Source organism: Schistocerca americana, chromosome X (assembly GCF_021461395.2).
Source record: "Schistocerca americana isolate TAMUIC-IGC-003095 chromosome X, iqSchAmer2.1, whole genome shotgun sequence".
Taxonomy (NCBI): Eukaryota; Metazoa; Arthropoda; class Insecta; order Orthoptera; family Acrididae; genus Schistocerca; species Schistocerca americana.
In genome coordinates, this window is record NC_060130.1 from 183536858 (window position 1) to 183561277 (window position 24420).

Here is a 24420-nt window from a genome sequence, read left to right on the forward strand (position 1 = left end):
ACCTGATTTGCATCCTCAAAGTGACGCCACCCTTGTGCGATTGGCTGGAAACGTGAATAAACATCATCTTCCAGATGTGGAAACACGCCTACAAAATTTCTTTTATGTCACTTAACTGCTTCTTGGTGTTGCGATTTTTTTCCGTCAGTATATTATTGTATTGTGTTGTATTGTATGCTCCGTCCCCGCCGCAGCCGCAGTGGTCCACAACCCTACGACGACTACCGCAGTACACTTCACCCCTCCGCTGCCACACACCGAACCACTCTTTCAGGGTTATTCCGCGGTTCGGCCTCCGGTGCACCCCTCTCCCCCCCTTCCCAGGTAACGTCTCACACCAGACGAGTGTAACCCCTATGTTTGCTTGGTAGAGTAATGGTGGTGCACGCGTACGTGGAGAACTTGTTTGCGCAGCAATCGCCGACATAGTGTAGCTGAGGCGGAATAAGGGGAACCAGCCCACATTCGCCGAGGCAGATGGAAAACCGCCTAAAAACATCCACAGACTGCCCAGCTCAACGGACCTCGACACAATTCCGCCGGGCGGATTCGTGCCGGGGACCAGGCGCTCCTTCCCAATCCGGAAAGCCGTGCGTTAGACCGCATGACTAACCGGGCTCGCCAGTATATAATACCAACATCAGTTTTGAAGTAAAACCACTTCAGCTGTAAGTACTTTATTTATAAGCACGACTGGTTTTGCAGTATTCTGTCTGTATCATCAGATGCCATTTGTACAAATTAATAGACATAAACTCACGCATGGCAAGAAAACGTAACTCAAATGAGAAGATATATGGGATGGACACACTCAAAAAATCAAGTCATGTTCTGATCACAAAAGAGAATGGGATAATCCAGTGTTCATAGTCAGCAATATTGTGAGTATCTTCCTCTCGTATATGTTTTCGTTTTAGTTATGCTTGCTTGTCATAAATGAATTTTTTTCTATTACTTTGTATAGATTGCACCTAATGATGCAGCTAAAATGCTGTGAAACCTGTTGTACTTCTAAATAAAATACTGAGAGCTGAAGAGGTTATATCGTCAAGAAGACAGTCTGTGACTGCCCTGAATGCAAAGTCTTCACCACTAACAGTAGTGTATGCTACATAAAAAAAATGTTTTGTGTCATCTTTGCCTTTTTCAGGTATCGTTAACCAGGGTTACTTTACACACATGTTTTGTTTTCTCTTGATTTCATGAAGTGTGATTAGTTATATACTTGACCCTATTGCCTTGTAACTTTAAACATGTATGGAAATTTTAAATGGAAAGAAAGTAGAAATCTTAAGTGACTAGACACTTTTATAGCTTTATTGAATTGTCGGAACCATTACAAGAATAAATGGAATGTGGCGAGTCATTTTAGTTTTACGTTTTTCTGAAGTAAGCTGAAACTGCTGTGTCCAGAGCACGATTTTCTCTTTCTTCACTTTTATAGGATTTCTGTAGCAGGGTGAGGTTCCACTAACTCTAATAACGTTTGAATATTTACATAAGTGATTCCAAGCGTTCTTTGAACTTCATAAACCCTCTTTGTAATACCCTACGTTAATCAATGTCCTGGTAATTGATTTCACAGGTGTCTTCAACATAAGGCCATACAAATGTGTATGCTGAATCACCTGTCATCTTCACGAACTTAACCTGTCTCTCATCACAAGATATCACTTTCTCTATTTGTCCAAAATAGTTTTTGGTTTCCTTCTCTTCTGCTTTTATTTGCATCTAACAGCCTGTGTACAGTTAACACCACCCAAGCGTTAGTAGTACAACTTCGGTTGTTTTTCTGCTTGCTGGTAACATGCCTCCTCAACCACAAAAGATTTTCGCCTATAGTTTCCACCTCATGAGGCCTTATTTAAGTACATTTCATACAAACAAGAATAGAAACCAGAACACAACCATGACACAGTAAATTCTAGGCAATGTAAAATGTGTAAAGATACTCATGTCCAGTTAACTGTATTTATAAACCAGCAAGATTATTTACGAACAACACAATCACGATTTACCTACTAGTGAACTTCACTTGTCTTACCTAAGCAGCCATTACTAAGAACTTCCAAAATTGGCCACGTGCGGCGCTCAGTAGAACTTAGTGGAAAGTATGCAAAGTTACCTGGATTGTGTATAGTTGATGGTATAATATAAGAATAAATATACTAGGCTCTAGAGTCAGTTCATCTCTGACACTCATGCATAATGAACAGGGTTCATTTTACGATAAATGCAGAGTGTAGTATTCGATGTTAACTTCCGTGAGTTCAGTGAACGCATAATGCAATTTCTAAACACTGAAGCATCTGCCCTTACATTGAATACATCAACGATTTCACTCTTGAAGGAGAATGATGCCTGCACGACATTAATGTATTCAAGAAATCTGCTTAGACCAGACGTCTACAGTATTCTGTAAATAATTATGACTGAATATGTCACACTACTTCAGCTAGGGCACTATGGATTTGACAAGAAGGAAGAGCAATATGTTAATGCTAATTACCTCTTCGAGTGCCTTCAGTCTAAAACTGAGTCTAAACTGCTTCTAGACATTCATAAGAAACTTAGACAAAGGCATCATAGATTAAATGCAGTTGATTATTTCACACATCAAAAAAGTTTTTCATCACTTCGGTTCCGAGAGTTCTGGAACCTGTACATAAAATTGGAATAGAGATCGACATAAACATCATTTTCCCCCTTTTTATTGCTCAAGAAAACCACACCTTGCATGTTGTGCCACTATACAGAGAGACCTTCAGAGATGCTGGTCCAGACTGCTGCACACACCGGTACCCATAATACCCAGTAACACGTCCTCTTGCAGTGATGCGTGCCTGTGTATTTGTCGTGACACTCTATCCACAAGTTCATCAAAGCGCTATTGATCCAGATTGTCCCACTCCTCAACGGCGATTCGGCGTAGATCCTTCAGAGTGGTTATTGGGGCACGTCGTCCATAAACAGCACTTTTCAGCCTATCCCAGGCACGTTCAATAGGGTTCATGTCTGGAGAACATTGTGGCCACTCTGATCGAACGATGTCGTTATCCTGGAGGAATTCATTCACAAGATGTGCACGATGGGGGTGCGAACTGTCGTCCATGAAGACGAATGCCTCATCAATATACTGCCGATATGGTTGCACTATCGGTCGGAGGATGGCATTCATGTATCGTACAGCCGTTATGGCGCCTTCCATGACCACCAGCGGTGTACGTCGGCCCCACATAATGCCACCACAAAACAGCAGGGAACCTCTACCTTGCTGCACTCGCTGGACAATGTGTCTAAGGCGTTCAGCCTGACCGGGTTGCCTCCAAACACGTCTCCGACGACTGTCTGGTTGAAAGCATATGTCACGTTTGTCGGTGAAGATAACGTGATGCCAATCCTGAGCGGTCCATTCGGCATGTTGTTGGGCTCATCTGTGCAGCACTGCATGGTGTCGTGTTTGCAATAATGAACCTCGCCATGGACGTCGAGAGTCAAGTTGCGCATCATGCAGGCTATTGTACACAGTTTGAGTCACAACACGACGTCCTGTGGCTGCACGAAAAGCATTATTCAACATGGTGGTGTTGCTGTCAGGGTTCCTCTGAACCATAGTCTGTAGGTAGTGGTCATCCACTGCACTAGCAGCCCTAGGGCGAACTCAGCGAGGAGTGTCATCGACAGTTCCTGTCTCCCTGTCTTCTCCATGTCCGAACAACATCACTTTGGTTCACTCCGAGACGTCTGGACACTTGCCTTGTTCAGAACCCTTCCTGGCACAAAGCAACAATGCGGACGCGATCGAACCACTGTATTGACCGTCTAGATATGGTAGAACTACAGACGACACGAGCCATGTACCTCGCTCCTGGTGGAATGACTGGAACTGATGGGCTGTCGGAACCCCTCCATCTAATAGGCGCTGCTCATGCATGGTTGTTTATATCTTTGGGCGGGTTTAGAGACGTCTCTGAACAACCAAAGGGACTGTGTCTGTGATACATATCTACAGTCAATGTCTGCCGTAAGGAGTTCTGGGAACCAGGGTGACGCAAAATATTTGTTCAAAAAATGGTTCAAATGGCTCTGAGCACTATGGGACTTAACATCTGTGATCATCAGTCCCCTAGAACTTAGAACTACTTAAACCTAACTAACCCAAGGACATCACACACATCCATGCCCGAGGCAGGATTCGAACCTGCGACTGTAGCGGTCGCACAGTTCCAGCCTAAAGCGCCTAGAACCGCTCGGCCACACCGGCCGGCACAAAACATTTGTTGATGTGTGTATTTGTTTCTTACACAACTTATACCATTCTTATAAGATATTTCACAAAGATTTCCCAGGCTACCTCAAGTGTTTAAGAGTGATATACTAGTCTCTTTCTTTAAAAAACTAATAATATGTTTACTCACTGTAACTTAGGAAGTTGGTCACATTATGGTAAATGGAACAATTTCTATTTAGAAATCAAACACCATAACCATTGAGCAATGACGACCATAGGTATTTATTCATTTTTAATTTATTTGAATCTTGACTGCTGCCACTATCAAATGAGGCTGTGGACCTAGTAACCGTGTCAGGTATGTGTACGTGTGGCCACTGGGAAAATCCTGCAGCCTGTGGCCACTACCAGACGCTACGTGTCATGTGTGACAGAGAGCAGCCAAGGCCACCTCCAGTAGAGTTATCTAGGAATCATGTGTGTGTGGAGGCAGGCTGAACGCTGAAAAAGTTGGTGTGTCTTTCACCTGCAGAGCAGCTAGGACCGATATTCCTTAATAGGAATGATGCAGAGCAGGTAGTTTGCATCACTCCGGTGTGTGGTATGCTCCTTATTGTTGGCATCACAGATATGAGCGGCGATGGCGTACGACACCTGCTGGCTTATGGAGACTGGAGCTTCAGACATAGGTTAAATTGCAGCAGTTATATCTCTCCCTCAGGCTGGGCGTTGTACTACATATGCGAAGAAGGCTCTGGGACGTCTATTGGGACAAGTAGTGTACTACCCCCTCTTTGTCGTAGACTCTGTAAGAAGCAATTGTTGATTTGTTGTAGTGTGCTAATTGTTCAGTCTAGTATTTACATGCATCTTCTTGAAAAGTGGGAGAAAGCTGGTTATAAATGTAGCAAACCTGTAAATAGTAATGCAAGGTGGTTACACATAATGCTTTGGTTTCTGAAGTGTAGGTGGCCACAATTCTCCAGCGAACTATGGTGAGGTGGCTACATATTTTTTTTAAACATTTGAATGACTGGATGTTATGAATGAGAAATCAAGACAGTTTTGTAGAAACTATTATTTTAGTATATACAGGGTGGTCAGAAAAAGCCTGAAAAACGTGTAATGGTGTTGACGGATAGGTTGTGCTGAGAAACAATTGTTAAGAAACAATTCGATATGTTGCGTTGTTTCCGAGTTAATTAGCATTGAATTTAGCCAACCAGCAACTGTATAAACAAGTTCGAGTGGACCATTGGATGCTACTAGCGTACATTGTTCTCATAGCATACATGATAGTACACGAGATTGCTCAGCCTTTGGCTTGGGTTCGATGCCTACTATCGTCCAATTTCCTATTTTTGTGTCATTGTCTTGTTCGGTTTTAGGAAACAACACGTTTGGTGATAATGTCTCTGGCGGGGTGCTCGAATTTCCGCACGCAATGGCCTGATTGGCTAAGTTCAATCCTAATTAATATGGCCACAGTGCAACGTATCGAATTTTTTTCTTCACAGTTATTTCTCAGCACTACCTGTTGTTGTTGTTGTGGTCTTCAGTCCAGAGACTGGTTTGATGCAGCTCTCCATGCTAATCTATCCTGTGCAAGCTCCTTCATCTCCCAATACCTACTGCAACCTACATCCTTCTGAATCTGTTTAGTGTACTCATCTCTTCGTCTCCCTCTACGATTTTTACCCTCTGCGCTGCCCTCCAGTACTAAATTGGTGATCCCTTGATGCCTCAGAATATGTCCTACCAACCGATCCCTTCTTCTAGTCAAATTGTGCCACAAACTCCTCTTCTCCCCAATTCTATTCAATACCTCCTCATTAGTTATGTGATCCACCCATCTAATCTTCAGCATTCTTCTGTAGCACCACATTTCTAAAGCTTCTACTCCCTTTTTGTCTAAACTCTTTATTGCCCACGTTTCACTTCCATACATGGCTACACTCCATACAAACACTTTCAGAAAAGACTTCCTGACACTTAAATCTATTCTCGATGTTAACAAATTTCTCTTCTTCATAAACGCTTTCCTTACCCATGCCAGTCTACATTTTATATCCTCTCTATTTCGACCATAATCAGTTATTTTGCTCCCCAAATAGCAAAACTCATGTACTACTTTAAGCGTCTAATTTCCTAATCCAATTCCCTCAGCATCACGCGATTTAATTCGACTACATTCCATTATACTCGTTTTGCTTTTGTTGATGTTCATCTTATATCCTCCTTTCAAGACACTGTCTATTCCTTTCAGCTGCTCGTCCAGGTCCTTTACTGTCTCTGACAGAATTACAATGTCATCGGCGAACCTCAAAGTTTTTATTTCTTCTCCATGGATATTAATTTCTTCTTCGAATTTTTCTTTTGTTCCCTTTACTGATTGCTCAATATAAAGATTGAATAACATCGGGGATAGGCTACAACCCTGTCTCATTCCCTTCCCAATCACTGCTTCCTTTTCATGCCCCTCGACTCTTAAAACTGCCATCTGGTTTCTGTACAAATTGTAAATAGCCTTTCGCTCCCTGTAGTTTACCCCTGCCACCTTCAGAATTTGAAACAGAGTATTCCAGTCAACATTGTCAAAAGCTTTCTCTAAGTCTACAAATGCTAGAAACGTAGGTTTGCCTTTCCTTAATCAGTTTTCTAAGATAAGTCTTAGGGTCAGCACAACCTATCCTGCACAACCTCTTCAGACGGTTTCAGACCATCCTGTATATACTTATATACAGTGACAAGCTTGTCAAAATTAACGCCGCATTCGAAAAACATCGGTCCACAAATAGTAAAATGTTGCTAAAGTTTTATTCCGACCGCTGTCAGGCAATACATGCCAGCTCGGGCGAGGCGCAAATAGGCTGTCTGGTAGTCCTGTTGACACTAAGACAAACAGTCCAGCCATACGGGTTTGTGACACTAGCCACAAGTGATGCAAGTAGAACAGCCGGTCGGTGTGGCCATGCGGTTCTAGGCGCTTCAGTCTGGAACCGCGTGACCGCTACGGTCGCAGGTTCGAATCCTGCCTCGGTCATGGACGTGTGTGATGTCCTTAGGTTAGTTAGGTTTAATTAGTTCTAAGTTCTAGGCGACTGATGACCTCAGAAGGTAAGTCGCATAGTGCTCAGAACCATTTGAACCATTTGCACGTAGAACAATTACACTACTGGCCATTAAAGTTGCTACACCAAGAGGAAATGCAGATGATAAACGGGTATTCATTGGACAAACATATTATACTAGAACTGACATGTGATTACATTTTCACGCAATTTGGGTGCATAGATCCTGAGAAATCAGTACCCAGAACAACCACTTCTGGCCGTAATAACGGCCTTGATACGCCTGGGCATTGAGTCAGTCAGAGCTTGGATGGCGTGTACAGGTACAGCTGCCGATGCAGCTTCAACACGATACTACAGTTCATCAGGAGTAGTGACTGGAGTATTGTGACGAGCCAGTTGCTCGGCCACCATTGATCAAACATTTTCAATTGATGACAGATATGGAGAATGTGCTGGCCAGGGCAGCAGTCTAACATTTTCTGTACACAGAAAGGCCCGTACAGGACCTGCAACTTGCGGTCGTGCATTATCCTGCTGAAATGTAGGGTTTCGCATTAATCGAATGAAGGGTAGAGCCACGGGTCGTAACACATCTGAAATGTAACGTCCACTGTTCAAAGTGCCGTCAATGCGAACAAGAGGTGACCGAGACGCGTAACCAATGGCACCCCATACCATCACGCCGGGTGATACGCCAGTATGGCGATGACGAATACACGCATCCAACGTGCGTTCACCGCGATTTCGCCAAACACGGATACGTCCATCATGGTGCTGTAAACAGAACCTGGATTCATCTGAAAAAATGACGTTTTGCCATTCGTGGATCCAGGTTCGTCATTGCGTACACCATCGCAGGCGCTCCAGTCTGTGATGCAGCGTCAAGGGTAACCGCATCCATGGTCTCGGAGCTGATAGTCCATCTGCTGCAAACGTCGTTGAACTGTTCGTGCAGATGGTTGTTGTCTTTCAAACGTCCCCATCTGTTGACTCAGGGATCGAGATGTGACTGCACGATCCGTTACAGCCATGCGGATAAGATGCCTGTCATGTCGACTGCTAGTGATACGAGGCCGTTGGGATCCAGCACGGGGTTCCGTGTTACCCTCCTGAACCCACCGATTCCATATTCTGTTAACAGTCATTGGATCTCGACCAACGCGAGCAGCAATGTCGCGATACGATAAACCGCAATCGCGATAGGCTACAATCCGACCTTTATCAAAGTCGGAAACCTGATGGTACGCATTTCTCCTCCTTACACGAGGCATCGCAACAACGTTTCACCAGGCAACGCCGGTCAACTGCTGTTTGTGTTTGAGAAATCGGTTGGAGACTTTCCTCATGTCAGCACGTAGCAATTTTAATGGCCAGTAGTTTAATAATACAAAGCAGTGTGACCGAGGGAGAAGTAACGTCTTGTACCTCAGAGCACTTCCATGCTGCTGAAAACTCACATGTTGCAAATATGACCGAGGCTAATAACCTGAACTCGGTGTGGAGCCTTGCAGCGCCCCAGGAATAACTAACGAGATGAGTAATGTCGAACAAATCCGCCTAGACGTGATCACCCACCGTCCTGGTAAGTGAGCAGGGGTTCGGCAATCGCAGCCGAGCACATGTCACTGATATCACGAGTAGTCAAACTTCGGAGACCGCAAGCGGGCTGTGCCCGTTTCTTCACCGGCTGCCAGGCCACATGAAGCTTCAGAGGTAGCGGCCTACGACCCAGAGCAATGCACATCACGTGCGCCGCTGAGGGCATCGGTACATTCCACGGCCGGTGGCGCCCTGGGCGGTCCCGAGCACGCCGTGGCACTTTACGTTGCCCTCGGAAATAAACTTGTTAATACTACCACTGTTTCAGTGTGCAAATCTTGCAAATCGGCCCTCCCACCGGCCAGTATTTCTTTTACCCATCCCGATGTAACAGGGAACCTTCACCTCGCTGCACTCGCTCGACAGTGTATCTAAGGCGTTCAGCCTGACCGGGTTGCCTCCAAACACATCTCCTACGATTGTCTGGTTGAAGGCATACGCAACACTCGTCGGTGAAGAGAACTTGATGCCAGTCCTGAGCGGTCCATTCGGGATGTTGTTGGGCCCATCTGTACGGCGCTGCATGGTGTCGTGGTTGCAAAGATGGACCTCGCCATGGATGTCGGGAGTGAAGTTGCGCATCTTGCAGCCTATTGCGAACAGTTTGAGTCGTAACACCACGTCCTGTGGCTGCACGAAAAGCATTATTCAACATGGTGGCGTTGCTGTCAGGGTTCCTCCGAGCCATAATCCGTAGGTAGCTGTCATCCACTGCTGCAGTAGCCCTTGGCCGGCCTGAGCGAGGCATGTCATCGACAGTTCCTGTCTCACTGTATCTCCTCCATATCCGAACAACATCACATTGGTTCACTCCGAGACACCTAGATACTTCCCTTGTTAAGAGCCCTTCCTGGCACAAAGTAACAATGCGGACGCGATCGAACCGCAGTATTGACCGTCTAGATATGGTTGAACTACAGACAACACGAGCCGTGTACCTCCTTTCTGGTGGAATGACGGGAACAGATCGGCTGTCGGACCCCCTCTGTCTAATAGGCGTTGCTCATGCATGGTTGTTTTCATCTTTGGGCGGGATAGCCGCGCGGTCTCAGGCGCCTTGCCACGGTTCGTGCGGCTCCCCCAGTCGGAGGTTCGAGTCCTCCCGCGGGCATGGGTGTGTGTGTTGTCCTTAGCGTAAGTTAAAGTTAGATTAAGTAGTGTGTAAGCCTAGGGACCGATGACCTCAGCAGTTTGGTTCCATAGGAACTTACCACAACATCTGGCCTAAGATTGATAGTGACAAAACTTATTCCAAATTTCAGTTGAGCTATGGAGAAACAAAAATAATTTTATTCCTCACGTTAGTTACCCCACACTTGAGAATTTGGTTTATCAAGTGAATTTCCTTTAAAACGACTGATTTTCAGTTACTGTGCTTATAGCTTGCTGTACCGTACTGTACTACTGTATATCTTATATTACTATATTACTGTACTGTTACTCTATTACTGTCAGTTACTGTATCCGCAATTGAAATTTCTTTCACTAGGCAACAATCATGTACCTTTAGAATAAATTACTTACTGCATTATTTTTCTTGATCTTTTTCTTGTCAGTGGCAGCACATTATTTAAAGTTCACTTTCACTGAACTGTCTTTAACTCTGATCTAGTCCTGAATCCAGTGTAATACAACTACGACAACTTTTGGAATATCCAGTCGCTCTTCTTGCACGCGATTGCAGACACATTCCAAATGCTGTTGCTGTTACTCTCCAGATATTGAGAGGAGCTTATATCCTCATTTGGTGGAGGGTTGTCCAGTTGGAAACTGTCAGAGTGTAGTGTGGCGGATGTATAAAATAGATCTTGCTTAGTGGACGCTTTCTTGGTGGCTCCGGTTCACCTGTGTACCAGGCAGTTCGACACTCTTTTGCGTATGGCTGTATGCCGTATCTTCCGGAGGAAGGCCACAGCTTGTGGGTTGAAGGATTTTCAGGAGGCTATTGGGACCTCGAAGAACGGGCAACGATGAATATGGAAGATTAGCCAACCAAGAAGCGTATACCCACATAGAGAGATCTCGGACACCACGGGGGAAAAGAAGGAGCATCCTTAGATTGGATCAGGCGAGGTTGACACATCAGATAATATAGCTTCTCGTAAACAAGACAACCAAAATGCACTGGATGCAAGAAGTGCAATGGGATCTGGAAGAAATAGGATAACAGTAAACAGATATTTGAGACAGTATGATTCCAACTTAGACTCATGGAAATATCGATGACATAAGAGTAAAGAAGGTTGCAAAGTATAGCAATGACAGCATACTAGTCAAGAAAAAAGAAGAAACGAAGATAATCCGAATTAGCGTCGTCTCTAGAAAACAAAACGAAAAGAATAAGAAAATGGTTCAAATGGCTCTGAGCACTATGGGACTTAACATCGGAGGTCATCAGTCCCCTAGAACTTAGAACTACTCAAACATAACTAACCTAAGGACATCACATACATCCGTGCCCGAGGCAGGATTCGAATCTGCGACCGTAGCGGTCGCGTGGTTCCAGACTGAAGCGCTTAGAACCGCTCGGCCACAGCGGCCGGCAAAGAATAAGAAGGAGGTCATTTTTACGCTAACGGTTCACTGTAAGACGGTTTTGAACAGATCCTGAGAAGGGAAAGTGCTATTTACAAAGACGTATAACGTACAGCTGTTCATATATACGTAACGATCAGAGTTAAAATGTCCCCCTGGTCGCTAAACAACACCGTTATTTGGGGTGCCGAAATACGCCCTCCTTCCCAAAAGTTCCGAGATTAATTTTATTTCTTGCGTAAAAGCGACGTCAGTACAGGAGCTACGGCAACTGCGGTGAACCAACAAATGTATACAACAGACGTCCATTCGACCACTCAGTCGTGAGCAGTCTGTGTTGAGTAGTGGACGTGAGGCCGTAGTGTGTCAACATTGTTGTTTCACACATAGCAATGGAGCCTCAATCTGTACAATTCTTCAGAAGTTCTGAAGAACAGAAAAGTGTGTGCAAAGTTTGTCCCGCACCATTTGACTCCAGAACAGAAACAACGACACGTGGACGTCTGCATCGACTTGACTGAAACGAAAGAGGCGGACTATAATCCTGTTCTGGAAGAACAAAGGGTTGACAAGACTTGCTGTCTACATCTACATCCATACTCCACAAGCCACCTGATGGTGTGTGGCGGAGGGTACCTTGAGTACCTCTATCGGTTCTCCCTTCTATTTAAGTCTGGTATTGTTCGTGGAAAGAAGGATTGTCGGTATGCTTCTGTGTGGGCTCTAATCTCTCTGATTTTATCCTCATGGTCTCTTCGCGAGATATACGTAAGAGGGAGCAATATACTGCTTGAGTCCTCGGTGAAGGTATCTTCACGAAACTTCAACAAAAGCCCGTACCGAGCTACTGAGCGTCCCTCTTGCAGAGTCTTCCACTGGAGTTCATCTATCATCTCCGAAACGCTTTCGCGATTACTAAATGATCCTGCAACGAAGCGCGCTGCTCTCCGTTGGATCTTCTCTGTCTCTTCTATCAACCCTATCTGGCACGGATCCCACACCGGTGAGCAGTATTCAAGCATTGGGTGAACAAGTGTACTGTAACATACTTTGTTTTCGGATTGCATTTCCTTAGGATTTTTCCAATGAATCTCAGTCTGGCATCTGCTTTACCGACGATTAATTTTATATGGTCAGTCCATTTTAAATCACTCCTAATGCGTACTCCCAGATAATTTATGGAATTAACTGCTTCCAGTTGCTGACCTACTATATTGTAGGCCGGCCGGAGTGGCCGTGCGGTTCTAAGCGCTACAGTCTGGAGCCGGGTGACCGCTACGGTCGCAGGTTCGAATCCTGCCTCGGGCATGGATGTGTGTGATGTCCTTAGGTTAGTTAGGTTTAATTAGTTCTAAGTTCTAGGCGACTGATGACCTCAGAAGTTAAGTCGCATGAACCATTTTGCTATATTGTAGCTAAATGATAAAGGAACTTTCTATGTATTCGCAGCACATTACACTTGTCTACATTGAGATTCAATTGCCGTTCTCTGCACCATGCGTCAATTCGATGCAGATCCTCCTGCATTTCAGTACAATTTTCCATTGCTAGAACCTCTCGATATACTACGGCATCATCCGCAAAAAGCCTCAGTGAACTTCCGATGTCTTCCACAAGGTCATTTACGTATATTGTGAATAGCAACGGCCCTACGACGCTCCACTGCGGCTCACCCGAAATCACTCTTACTTCGGAAGACTTCTCTCAATTGAGAATGACATGCTGAGTTCTGTTATCGATGCGAAACTACCACAAAACGACAGAGTGCAGACAGGGTTTGTGAAGCTGCGGATGTGTGGCGCGAGTTGCACAACGTCCCGAAGAAGGACTTTTCTGACAGTTTCACATGGTTCTATGAACGCTCTGCGCGTTGTACTCAAGTGGGAGAGACTATATGGGGCACGTGATCTTTTGGATTAACGTGCCGTGAAAGCACACGCTTCCCTGGCGGTGCGCCGCCCGCTCCACGCTGGAGTGTGGAGTGGGGATAGCTAGCTAGCTACTTTCCCGCAACCGGTATAAGAGACGCACACACCTCGCCAGCCGCTATTGTCGCCATGAAGTCCTGCCTGCTGCTGTTGGTGAGTACCTCTCCGCTGTGCGTTTACCCGCAATATAATAGTCGCACACTCTACAGTGTCCCAAATCAAAGTGCGAGTGATTGCAGGCTAGAGTGCTTGTGCTACAAAACGTGAGCTGCCTGGTCAAAAAGTGGCGTCGAGAACTGACGTGTTGTGGGAAGACGGATTACATTTTACTGAGATTAAACTTCTGTCGAACAAATGTTATTTTTGCAATTTATTATACCGGCGTCGAAATTGAAAGACTTACCGTCACATTTCAGTCCACAGCTTATAAAGTTTCTTCTCCATTTTGTTGTTGACAATGGGATGTGGATTCAAACTGGCAGATTCGTGTCCCTGCTGCCAAACTTTCGTGCAGTTGAGGTGCCTTCCGGTAACTGAGGATACCAGATACATGGCACTGACCCTCGGAGATAAATCACTTATGGAAAAGAGAAAAAGGTTTTGTCTTAAAATTAAGCCAGCAGGAACACCTTGCGAAGTTGTGCTCCACTGAGACGCGTAACTTATATTATTCGATGTTGCGATTACTCTTTGTTTCTTATATGACAGATAACGCCTGAGTCACTGCAGTGTATTATGTCAGTCTAGTTAATAAAGCATTAATAAAGAGTGATAACGAACTGCAACTTTTTTTACGTTACACGCCTCGGAATTTCGCTACTTGATTACTTTCATACAGAGATGATTTGACGGTAAAAAGTGGAAGAGTGTCATAGATTAGGCATATTTAATTTATCACAGATAGTGGTACACTATTCTAATATTGCAATTTCGTTAACAACAATCATCTACAATCCTTAAACATACTGATAACATCTTTTCGTAAAAAAGGAAAAAAATGCCGAGGTTTATGGTTGAGAATCACACTTCAATTTCACTGTGAGTTGAATGCATGTCTATGTTACATGGCAGGAACTAGATTCTGAGAAAACATTTGTGACAGTGTACATCCGAAAAAAAAATCGTTATCTAACACTACGTAACGCCGTGACATTTCACACAAAACTTTCTCCTCTGGTGTTGTAATACGACATGGCTATGACATCTACTTTCAGCAAACATACAACACTGTAGAGCCCAACGTAAACCACCTAGTCTTGGCACGTTGGTTTTAAGCACCGAATACACGTTCTTGATTGGAAGTAACCTACTTTAGTACAACAATACAGAAAATTCGCATACTGTCATATATTCCTGTACACTTTGCTGTGAGCGAGAAACTCAACAAACGAGTTACGTCCTTGCGACAATTACTAGTTAATGCACACGTTTATCATTAAATGTCAATCACTGACGGCCTAGAGTGTAACAGTCGTCCGCAGCAAATAACAGTTATTCAGCACGTTTCTCTGAATACGAAAATTGTTTTCTCTCTATCTTAATATTCAAACTGCTTGCCTTGTGCACTTTAAAGCTCAGCTCATGCTGTCAAACAAGTGTCGTGTTAAATTCGCTGCATGATTTTCTTATAATCGGGGAGAAAACTACTTCGTTAAATAAGACAGTTACTAACATTTTGGCGCACACAGAGGAATTCTTCGACCACATTCACTATCATAAAGACATTGGGGTAGGTTAAAAAACTGACTTGAAAGTTCTACTGTGTGAGGTCGGAATGAGAGACGAAACACGGCCTTTGAAAATAACTGTTCACTTGCTGCTGCAATTATGTTCTTTTAAAAATTCAAATCCTCCCGCAAAAAATTTCAGGATTTTCTTAAATGCGATCCTAGATCATTGTCTTCAGTGCACTGACTAGCAAAGAAATTATGGTTACAAGCATTTCGAAAACGTGAGGGAAACAGGGAGAAGCAAGTTTCTGAACAAGTCCATAGAATAAAAGAGAGAACTAGTGAATTTTATGAATCATTGTTGTCAGCACTTTCAGAAGATACGGAAAGGAATCAATGTACTTCAGAAATAGAGGCATGAGGAAATCCCATAGATCAAACAATAAGAGGGGAGCAGATGTTTCGCACGGTTCTTAACCAACATAAATTCACTCAAATTTGGTGAATATTTGTCACAGGTCCGTTCCTACATTTTCAGCGGTTAAGGAATTGGCATCCTAATTCAAACGACGTTGATGATACACCTGAACGACTCCATAAAAGTGGAACCACCGAGAAATTGCAAATTATGGTATGGAACGACCCGTGTTTAAAGGGATACGGAAGCATAGGCAGAGGTCTGCGCTCATAGGCAAATCAGTTGTAATAATTACTTTGGGGATACAATCCTACGCCGTCGTAAATGTCCGAGGACATATCTGCAATAACTGTTACTTTGCATTTAAAAGTTAAAGGATAGCGTCAGTTTTACGATTTCCGTCTATTTGGTTTGCTTGTGATCGATAGTAATAATATTTACTATTTGAAGTCTCTATTATTATTTATTCGGAATCGAGTACCACTGTGTTGGATGGAATGCACTTTATCCTACAGAGGGTAGATCCATGTTTCATATCTGCAGAAACTAAAAGTGGCAACATGCTCTTCTTCCTCCTTTATCACTCAATTACACGTACATTCTATTTCCTTTGTGCCAGCAGCAAGTACAAATTGAAACGTTTATTGTATTGAGAAGCGTATTATGATACCATGTTATTGTAAATTAACGTAAATTTGATAAATAAACTACTCTTATATATTTGACCGCATGCAAAAGTGACGCCAACAGGAAACGACTACTTTTAACTTCCTAATGCACTGGAAATAACCCTTCAAAAATTCTCTAAATCGTTTCCGGTAATTACGATTTAAAAGTGTTTGTTACTGATTGTATAATAGTCTGAGTTGTATTCATGGTCGAGCCCCACTTTCTTAGTCAATGGAATGTAAATTACGAAGCACCACTTCAGCGGACGAAAATTCAGGTCAAGTGCAGGACTACCGTCTGGAATCCGGAGTACAGAAAGGGTGAAAGTGGTTTACAGACCTGCAATATCCGAGGCTACGGATAAAAGACTTTTTAGATGCAGAAGCAGGTAATGGACTAGCGGATGGAATGCCGATGCGGAGAGTACTTTTCTTATTCGCGAAAACCATAGGCTTATAGGTGGAAGACGATAGCAGAGAGACGTTGTGCAACACGGACAACTTTAGCGTTAGAAGTGCGACTTCCTCTGTTGCAAGAAGAGTCAAGAAACACGGTACCTGGTTCGAGATGAAATCTCGTGAAATGACCAGTTACAGCTCATCAGGAGAGAAAAATCGGAGTACCCTCTGCCATACACCGCAAGGTGGTTTGGAGTACACATGTAAATGTAGGTTAGCCGTTTTCAAATTTTCATTCAATAAATAATAGATAGAAAATAGAAAATGCAAGTAAAAGCAAAGTTTTCACATAGAATATTCTAAGAACCAAGCATAAATGAAAAAACTTCTAAAATTTTTACTAAAATTCGAGAAAAACATATTGTGTCGCAAATTGTATGCCGTAACTGTACTCTTTAAGAGTAACGTGGTGGGATTTCGAGAGAATTAGCAAGGTTCTGTGACTTGGCAGGGGACATCTCTTACTCGTGGAAAAGATGTGGGTTCAAGTACTTTATATCTAAGACTGAAAAATTCGCGAGAATACGGTAGGTAAACGATATTCTGACGAAAGCAGAGTTCAGGAGTGAGCTTGTGGGCAAACATATTTCAGCCTTCGTCTCGCGAAGTGACTGCAGTGAGAAAATTGGGAGCTAATATGAAGATATTTATCAAGAGACATTCAGCAGCAGAAGTTCCATCTTTTTTTTCCTCGATAAATAAAGAGACAACATTTTTCCGAGAGTTTTGTGAGCATATAAATGGATGGGCTGACATGATAATATGCAGTCTCTTTAGTAGTCCTGTAGTATTTTCTAAGTGTTCTGCCAATGAAACGCAGTCTTTGGTTCGCCTTCCCCACATTTTACATGTGTTACACTATGTGATCAAAAGTATCCGGACACCCCGAAAAACATACATTTTTCTTATTATATGCATAGTGCTACCACCTACTGTCAGATACTCCATATCAGCGATCTCAGTAGTCATTAGACATCATGAAACAGCAGAATGGGGCGCTCTGCGAAACTCACGGACTTCGAACGTGGTCAGGTGACTGGGTGTCACTTGTGTCATACGCCTGTATGTGAGATTTCCACACTCCTAAACATCCCTATATCCACTGTTTCCAATGTCATAGTGAAGTGGAAATGTGAAGGGACAGGTGTAGCACAAAAGCGTACAAGCCGACCTCGTCTGTTGACTGACAGATACCGTCGTAACATGTAATAAGCAGACATCTATCCACACCATCACACAGGAAACACAAACTGCATCGGGATCCAGTGCAAGTACTATGACAGTTAGTTGGGAGGTGAGAAGACTCGGATTTCATGGTCGAGCGGCAGCTCATAAGCCACACACCACGTCGGTAAATGCCAAACGGCGCCTCGCTTGGTGTAAGCAGCGTAAACATTGGACGATTGAACAGTGGAAAAACGTTGTGTGGAGTGACGAATCACGGTACAGAATGTGGCGATCCTATGGCAGGGTGTGGGTATGGCAAATTCCCGGTGAACGTCATCTGCCAGCGTGTGTAGTGCCAACAGTAAAATTCGGAGGCGGTAGTGCTATGGTGTGGTCGTGTTTTCCATGGACGTGGCCTGCAACCCTCGTTGTTTTGCGTGGCACTATTACAGCACAGGCCTACATTGGTGTTTTAAGCACCTTCTTGCTTCCCACTATTGAACAGCAATTCTGGGATGGCAAGTACATCTTTCAACACGATCGATTACCTGTTCATAACGCACGGCCTGTGGTGGAGTGGTTACACGACAATAACATCCCTGTAATGGACTGGCTTGCACAAAGTCCTGACCTGAATACTATATAACACCTTTTGGATGTTTTTGAGCGCCGAATTCGTGACAGGCCTCACCGACCGACATCAAAACCTGTCCTCAGTGCAGTACTTCGTGAAGAGTGGGCTGCCATTCCCCAAGAAACCTTCCAGCACCTGATTGAACGTATGCCTGCGAGAGTGGAAGCTCTCATCAAGGCTAAGGGTAGGCCAATACCAAATTGAATCCCTGAACTACCGACTTGTAAGTCATTTTCAGCCAGGTGTCCGGATACTTTTGATCACATAGTGTATTTCCAATATAAGTTGTTCGTAATTGTAATTCCTACGCACTTAGCAGAATTTACAGCCCTTAGATTTGATTGACCTATAGTGTATCCGAAGTTCAACGGATACCTTCTCGCAATCATGTGGATTACCTCACACACTTCATTATTTAGGGTCAACTGATAATTTTCGCACCATACATATATATTTTCTAAATCGTTTTGCAATTTGTTTTGATCTTCTGGTGACTTTATTAGACGATAAACGACATCATCACCTCCAAATAACCTAAGATGGTTGCTCAGATTGTCTCCGAAATCGGTTCTACAAATAAGGTACACCAGAGGGCCTATAACACTACCTTAGGGGACGCCAGAAATGAATTCTGTTTTACTCGACGACTTTCCGTCAGTTACTACGAACTGTGACCTTTCAGACAGGATATCATGAATCCAGTTGCATAACTGAGACGATATTTCATAACTGCGCAAATTGATTACAAGCCGCTTGTGAGGTATGGTGTCAAAAGCCTTCTGGAAATGTAGAATTATGAAATCAATTTGAAATACCTTGTCGACGGCATTCGCCACTTCGTGTGAGTAAAGAGCTAATTATATTTCACAAGAACGATGTTTTCTAAATCCGTGTTGACTATGTGTCAATAGACCATTCCATTCGAGGTAATTCATAATGGTCGAACACAACATATGTTACAAAATCCTGATACGTATCGACGTTAATGTTATGGGTTTGTAATTTAGTGGCTTACTGCTATTGCCTTTCTTGAATATTGGTGTAACCTGTGCAACTTTCCAGTCTCTGGGTACGGACCTTTCGTCGCGCGAGCGGTTGTATGTGATTGTTAAGTATGGAGCTATTGCAACAGCATATTGTGACAGAAACCTAACTGGTATACAGACTGGACCGGAATACGTGTTTTATTAAGTGAGTTAAGTTGCTTCACTACTCCGAGGATGTCTACTTCAAAGTTACTCATGTCGGCGACTGTTCTTGACTCGAATTCAGGAATATTTACTTCGTCATCTTTGGTGCAGGAATTTCGGAAGACCGTGTTTAGTAATTCTGCTTTAGCAGTACTGTCATCGACAGAATCTCCATTGCTATCGCGCATAGAAGGCACTGACTGCGTCTTACTGCTAGCTTACTTTACATACGACCAGAATACCTCTGGATTTTCTGCCAGGTTTTGAGACAAAGTTTAGTTGTGGAAACTATTATAAGCATCTCACACTGAAGTACGCGCTAAATTTCGAGCAATGTAGAGGTTCAGCGTTCGTTTAAATTTGGCATGCTTTTTTCGTTGTTTCTGCAACAGTGTTCTGATCTGTTTCGTGTACCGTGGGGGATCAGCTCCGTCGTTCGTTAATTTTTTTTTATATAAATCAGTCAATTGCTGTCGATGCTATTGCTTTGAATTCAAGCCACATCTGACCTACACTTACACTGTTAATCTGGAAGAAGTGAAGAGTGTCTCTAAGGAAGGCGTCATGCGAATTTTTATCTGCTTTTTTGAATTAATATTTTTTTCATTTTCGAAGGATTTGGGAGTTACGGTATTCAGCCTCGCTACGGCAACTCTGTGTTTGATGCTCGTTATTAGCTCAGGATTATTTGTTGCTAAGAGGTCAAATAATTTTCAGAGAATGGGTTTAGCACAATTTCGGATGATATTTTATGCGTACCTCCGGATTTAAACACGAATTTTCGCCAACACATGATGGGCAAATTGAAGTCACCACCAGCTGTAATTGTATGAGTCGGTTACGTATTTCAAACTAGACCCAACTTTTCTTTAAACCTTTCAGCAATTGTATCATCTGAGTTGGGCGGTCGGTAAAAGGATCCAATTATTATTTTATTCCGGTTGACAAGACTGACCTTTATCCATACTAATTCACAGAAACTATCTATTTCAATTTCGCTTCATGATAAACAACTTCTAACAGCAACAAACAAGCCACCGCCAACTGTATTTGTGAGCACCTTCGCAAAAATTTGGGCTGAACTTACCCCAGCTTTCAGTACCTATAACGGTTTGAGCATCAGTGCTTTCTATTAGCGCTTGGAGCTCTGGTACTTGCCAACACAGTTACGACAATTTAAAACAGATATAGCGATGGTTCCTGGGTCTACGTTATTCCTGTGTTCAACCTGCACGCTTTGAGACTGGAGCGCTTTTTGTGTTTCCCTTAGACTCTCTAACGTAAAGAAACTCCCAATCCATGCCACACATCCCCTGCTACTCGTGTAGCAGTCTCCTGCGTGTAGTGGACTCCTGAAATATTTAGCCGTACCCGAAAACCAGCCACCCTATGGCACTAGTCGACGAATCTGCAGCCTACACGGTCGCAGAACCGTCTGACCCTCTGATTTAGATCCTACACTCAGCTCTGTACCAGAGGTCCGCACTCGGTCCTGTCCACTATGCTGCAAGTGGTGAGCTCTGCTTCCATTTGGCAGCCTTTACCACTTCTGACACCTTCTCGAAACCAGAGAGAATATCTTCTGATCTAAAGTGACACAGATCATTGATACCGACGTGAGCCACCACCTGCAGTTGGCTGCACTCTGTGCTTTTCATGTCATCCGGAACGACCTGTTCCACGTCTGAAATGACTGCACTCAATATGTACATGGAGTGCACTCTGGCTTTCTTCCCTTCCTTGGCAGCCATGTCCCTAAGGGCCCCCAAAACGCGCCTAACATTGGAGGTTCCAACTAACAATGATCTCATAATCTGTGACTGCTTGTATCGTGAATGCTGACAGATTTCCTCTGAGACAGGACAATTGGCTGAGGTACAGTGTCAGCCGCCATAGACAACACCTGGAATCTGTTTGTGAGATTAACGGAGAAGGCCTTACTTTCAGCTCCCCAGGGTACTCTTTCGCAGCCATTACCAATAAATACCTGACAGTGTTCAAAGACCACAGCCCCTTAACACATTTCCTTCACTCTTGGCCAAGAGAGTATTTGGTCAATTTGGCACTCCTAAAAGCGTTAGGATTTCCCTCTCCACTGTGCTCCAGCTGCGTCATATGTTTTGGGCAGAGAGGGGCGGTGAATACTTGCGCCTGTTTGTCTCTCACCCACATTTTGCAACGCTGGGTTATGATCCGCATAGGGACGTCCTTTCTGCTTGTGTTTCTCTTTTAGAACGAATTCTAGGAATACTTCCGCTTGTTAACGCAATATATATTGTCAACTTTATGTCACCCATAGTGAACACTACAATGGTTATAAAGCCTCAGCATAGCTACATTAACACGAAAGCAAACGCGAAATATTCGGCGCGCGTCCAAAAGCACACACTTCAGAGAAAACTAGGTACTCTGTAGAGATTATTATTATGTAGTATTCTGCGTTGTGGCGGGTCTATGTTTGGAGAATTTCTGGCACCTTTGTTCCCTGTCTTCAGCTTCTTCCCTTAGTCTGGTGTATCTCCTTCTACCTTTAATGTTATCCCGATGTTTGATTCTCCTACTTCCTCGTCCTGAAGTTCCTTTGATATTCCCTTCGATGACGGCGTGTAACAGCCCCACGTGTCTAAGTACGTGTTCGTTCCAGTTAGGCTTTTTCTGAAGAATTGTGTTCAGAATACTTTTCTTCTCTCCTTCACTTCTCAGTACATAGTCGTTTGTCACCCGACCTGCCCACTTGCTCTCCTCTATTCTTCACCAGCACCACATTTCAAAGCTTTACAGGTGTTTGTTCTCCATTTTTCTCATGGTCCATGTCTCTGCTACGTACAGTGCAATGCTCCAGATTTAGAACTTCACCAGTTTCTTCCTTAAGTGCTAGGTCAACTTGCTGGTCAGCAGAGTCCTCTTCTTGTTAAATACAGCTTTGGCCATGGCGATTCTTGCTCGAATTTCATTTGTACATGGGGCATCCCTTGTCAGCAAGCTTCCCAAGTACTTGAACTGCATCACATTCTACAGCTCTCGATTGTCGACAGTTATCTTCAAAGGTTTCTCCCGTTTTGATATCCGCGTCACTTCTGATTTCTCGATGTTGATTCCCATGGCGTATTTCCTTCCAGTTTCCACCTACTGGCTTGTCACATGTTGCAGTTGTGTTCGATTTTTGGCGACAGCTACCACGTCATTTTTATACTTGATGGTGCTGAGGAGTCATCCTCCTATCCTGAAGTTTTCAAATTTTTTGAAAGCTTATCTCGTCAGCCATTTTCAATATAGGCTGAAGAGACTCGGATGTAGATAATATTCTTGTCTGACTTGTATTCCTATTCCAAGCTGTTTGTTTCATTGTAGTTAAGTCACGCCTTTACTCTTTGTTCTAGGTACAAGTTCATAATTAGTCTCTCCTGTTGATTCCTACCTCGTTAACGATGTTAATCAATTTTGTTCAGTTGACTCTGTCGAGGGTCTTCTGCTAGTCTATAAAACAAGCGCAAACTTTTTGGTTAACAGCCAAAACTCTCTCCGACATTATCCTCGCCATGCCGATTTCGTTTCTGGATCTTTTTCCTTTCGTAATTCTAAACTGGTCCTCTCCATTACTTCTTCAATTTGTTCTTCCAACCGTCTGTTGAGTATTCTTGCAAAGATCTTCGACACGTGGAAGATCAGACAAATTCTTCTGTAATCACTACACTTCTGTAGGGATAACCGATGTTTGACGTGCGTATTCAAATAACACTTTTTACCGAGTGGAACCTGTTAAGCAAATAACACGTTACCCGCATGACGTTCCACGAATTTTAAACAAATGAATGAAAGTTTGCCTGGCGCTGTAATACACAGCATCACAGTTCCGTCTCGCAACTTCTTACGCACAGATAGCTTCGTTCAGTCACGGTGTTACTCGCTGCTGGAACATATTCGTTCCTTCGGTGAAAGTTACAGGGGCGAGCTGGAGAGCCCAGAGTCGTTCAGTGTGCAAGCAGTGCCACCGTTACAACACTTTTACAGCTTCGAATTTGTTCGCGCGCCGTGTAACTGTCATAAACAACAGGAAAATCAGATTCAGAAATTTTACGCTCAGTTTTGTCTGTAGTTGACAACAATGAATAAATCTAGTTATTTTTGGAGATATTTGTCTCTAAGAGATTAAAGTAGCGAAAGCTCTCTAGATTTCGAATTTAAGCACCATCAGTGCCTCATTAATTTTTTTTTTTTTTTCGAAAGCAGGCTACATAGTAAACGGTCGTCGTACTTGCTTAAGCACAATAGATATAAAGCTTACGTTTATAGACATGAAATGTTATTTGTTGAAGGATACGTTAAAACACGGTTTCGAATCTTCAATAAATGTTACATAATTCACAATTTTAAATGATTTCCTTAACCACGTAAAACACTTGAAAAACATTGTTACAATAATGCGAACAGTACTATTTTATTTTTTTCTCTGCGTACTTCATGACCTGTGTGGAGCCTTTTAAATGATTACTAGGTCTCAAGAACCAGATGCTAGAACACCGTTCCAACATGAACGTCGCAACATATTACTGTTTAGCCATTCCCTGCTAGTAATGGCCGGCCGCGGTGGTCTAGCGGTTCTAGGCGCGCAGTCCGGAACCGCGCGACTGCTACGGTCGCAGGTTCGAATCCTGCCTCGGGCATGGATATGTGTGATGTCCTTAGGTTGGTTAGGTTTAAGTAGTTCTAAGTTCTAGGGGACTGATGACCACAGATGTTAAGTCCCATAGTGCTCAGAGCCATTTGAACCATTTTGCTAGTAATGAGGCGGGTGCGTGATGCTGTCTGTGCAGAGAGGGACGGTATCGCAATTGTGTTCTATGTGT

The 24420-nt window shown here is 43.5% G+C and overlaps 1 protein-coding gene across 1 annotated transcript in view; it reads left to right on the top strand.

Moving 5' to 3' along the window:
• Positions 1 to 13454: 13454 nt before the first annotated feature.
• LOC124555358 (extensin) overlaps positions 13455 to 24420 on the top strand; it is a 220100-nt gene continuing 209134 nt past the window's right edge. The window contains exon 1 of the mRNA XM_047129241.1: positions 13455 to 13520. Coding sequence (XP_046985197.1) covers positions 13497 to 13520 — 24 coding nt within the window. The 5' untranslated portion in view covers positions 13455 to 13496. The remainder of the gene's footprint in view (positions 13521 to 24420) is intronic.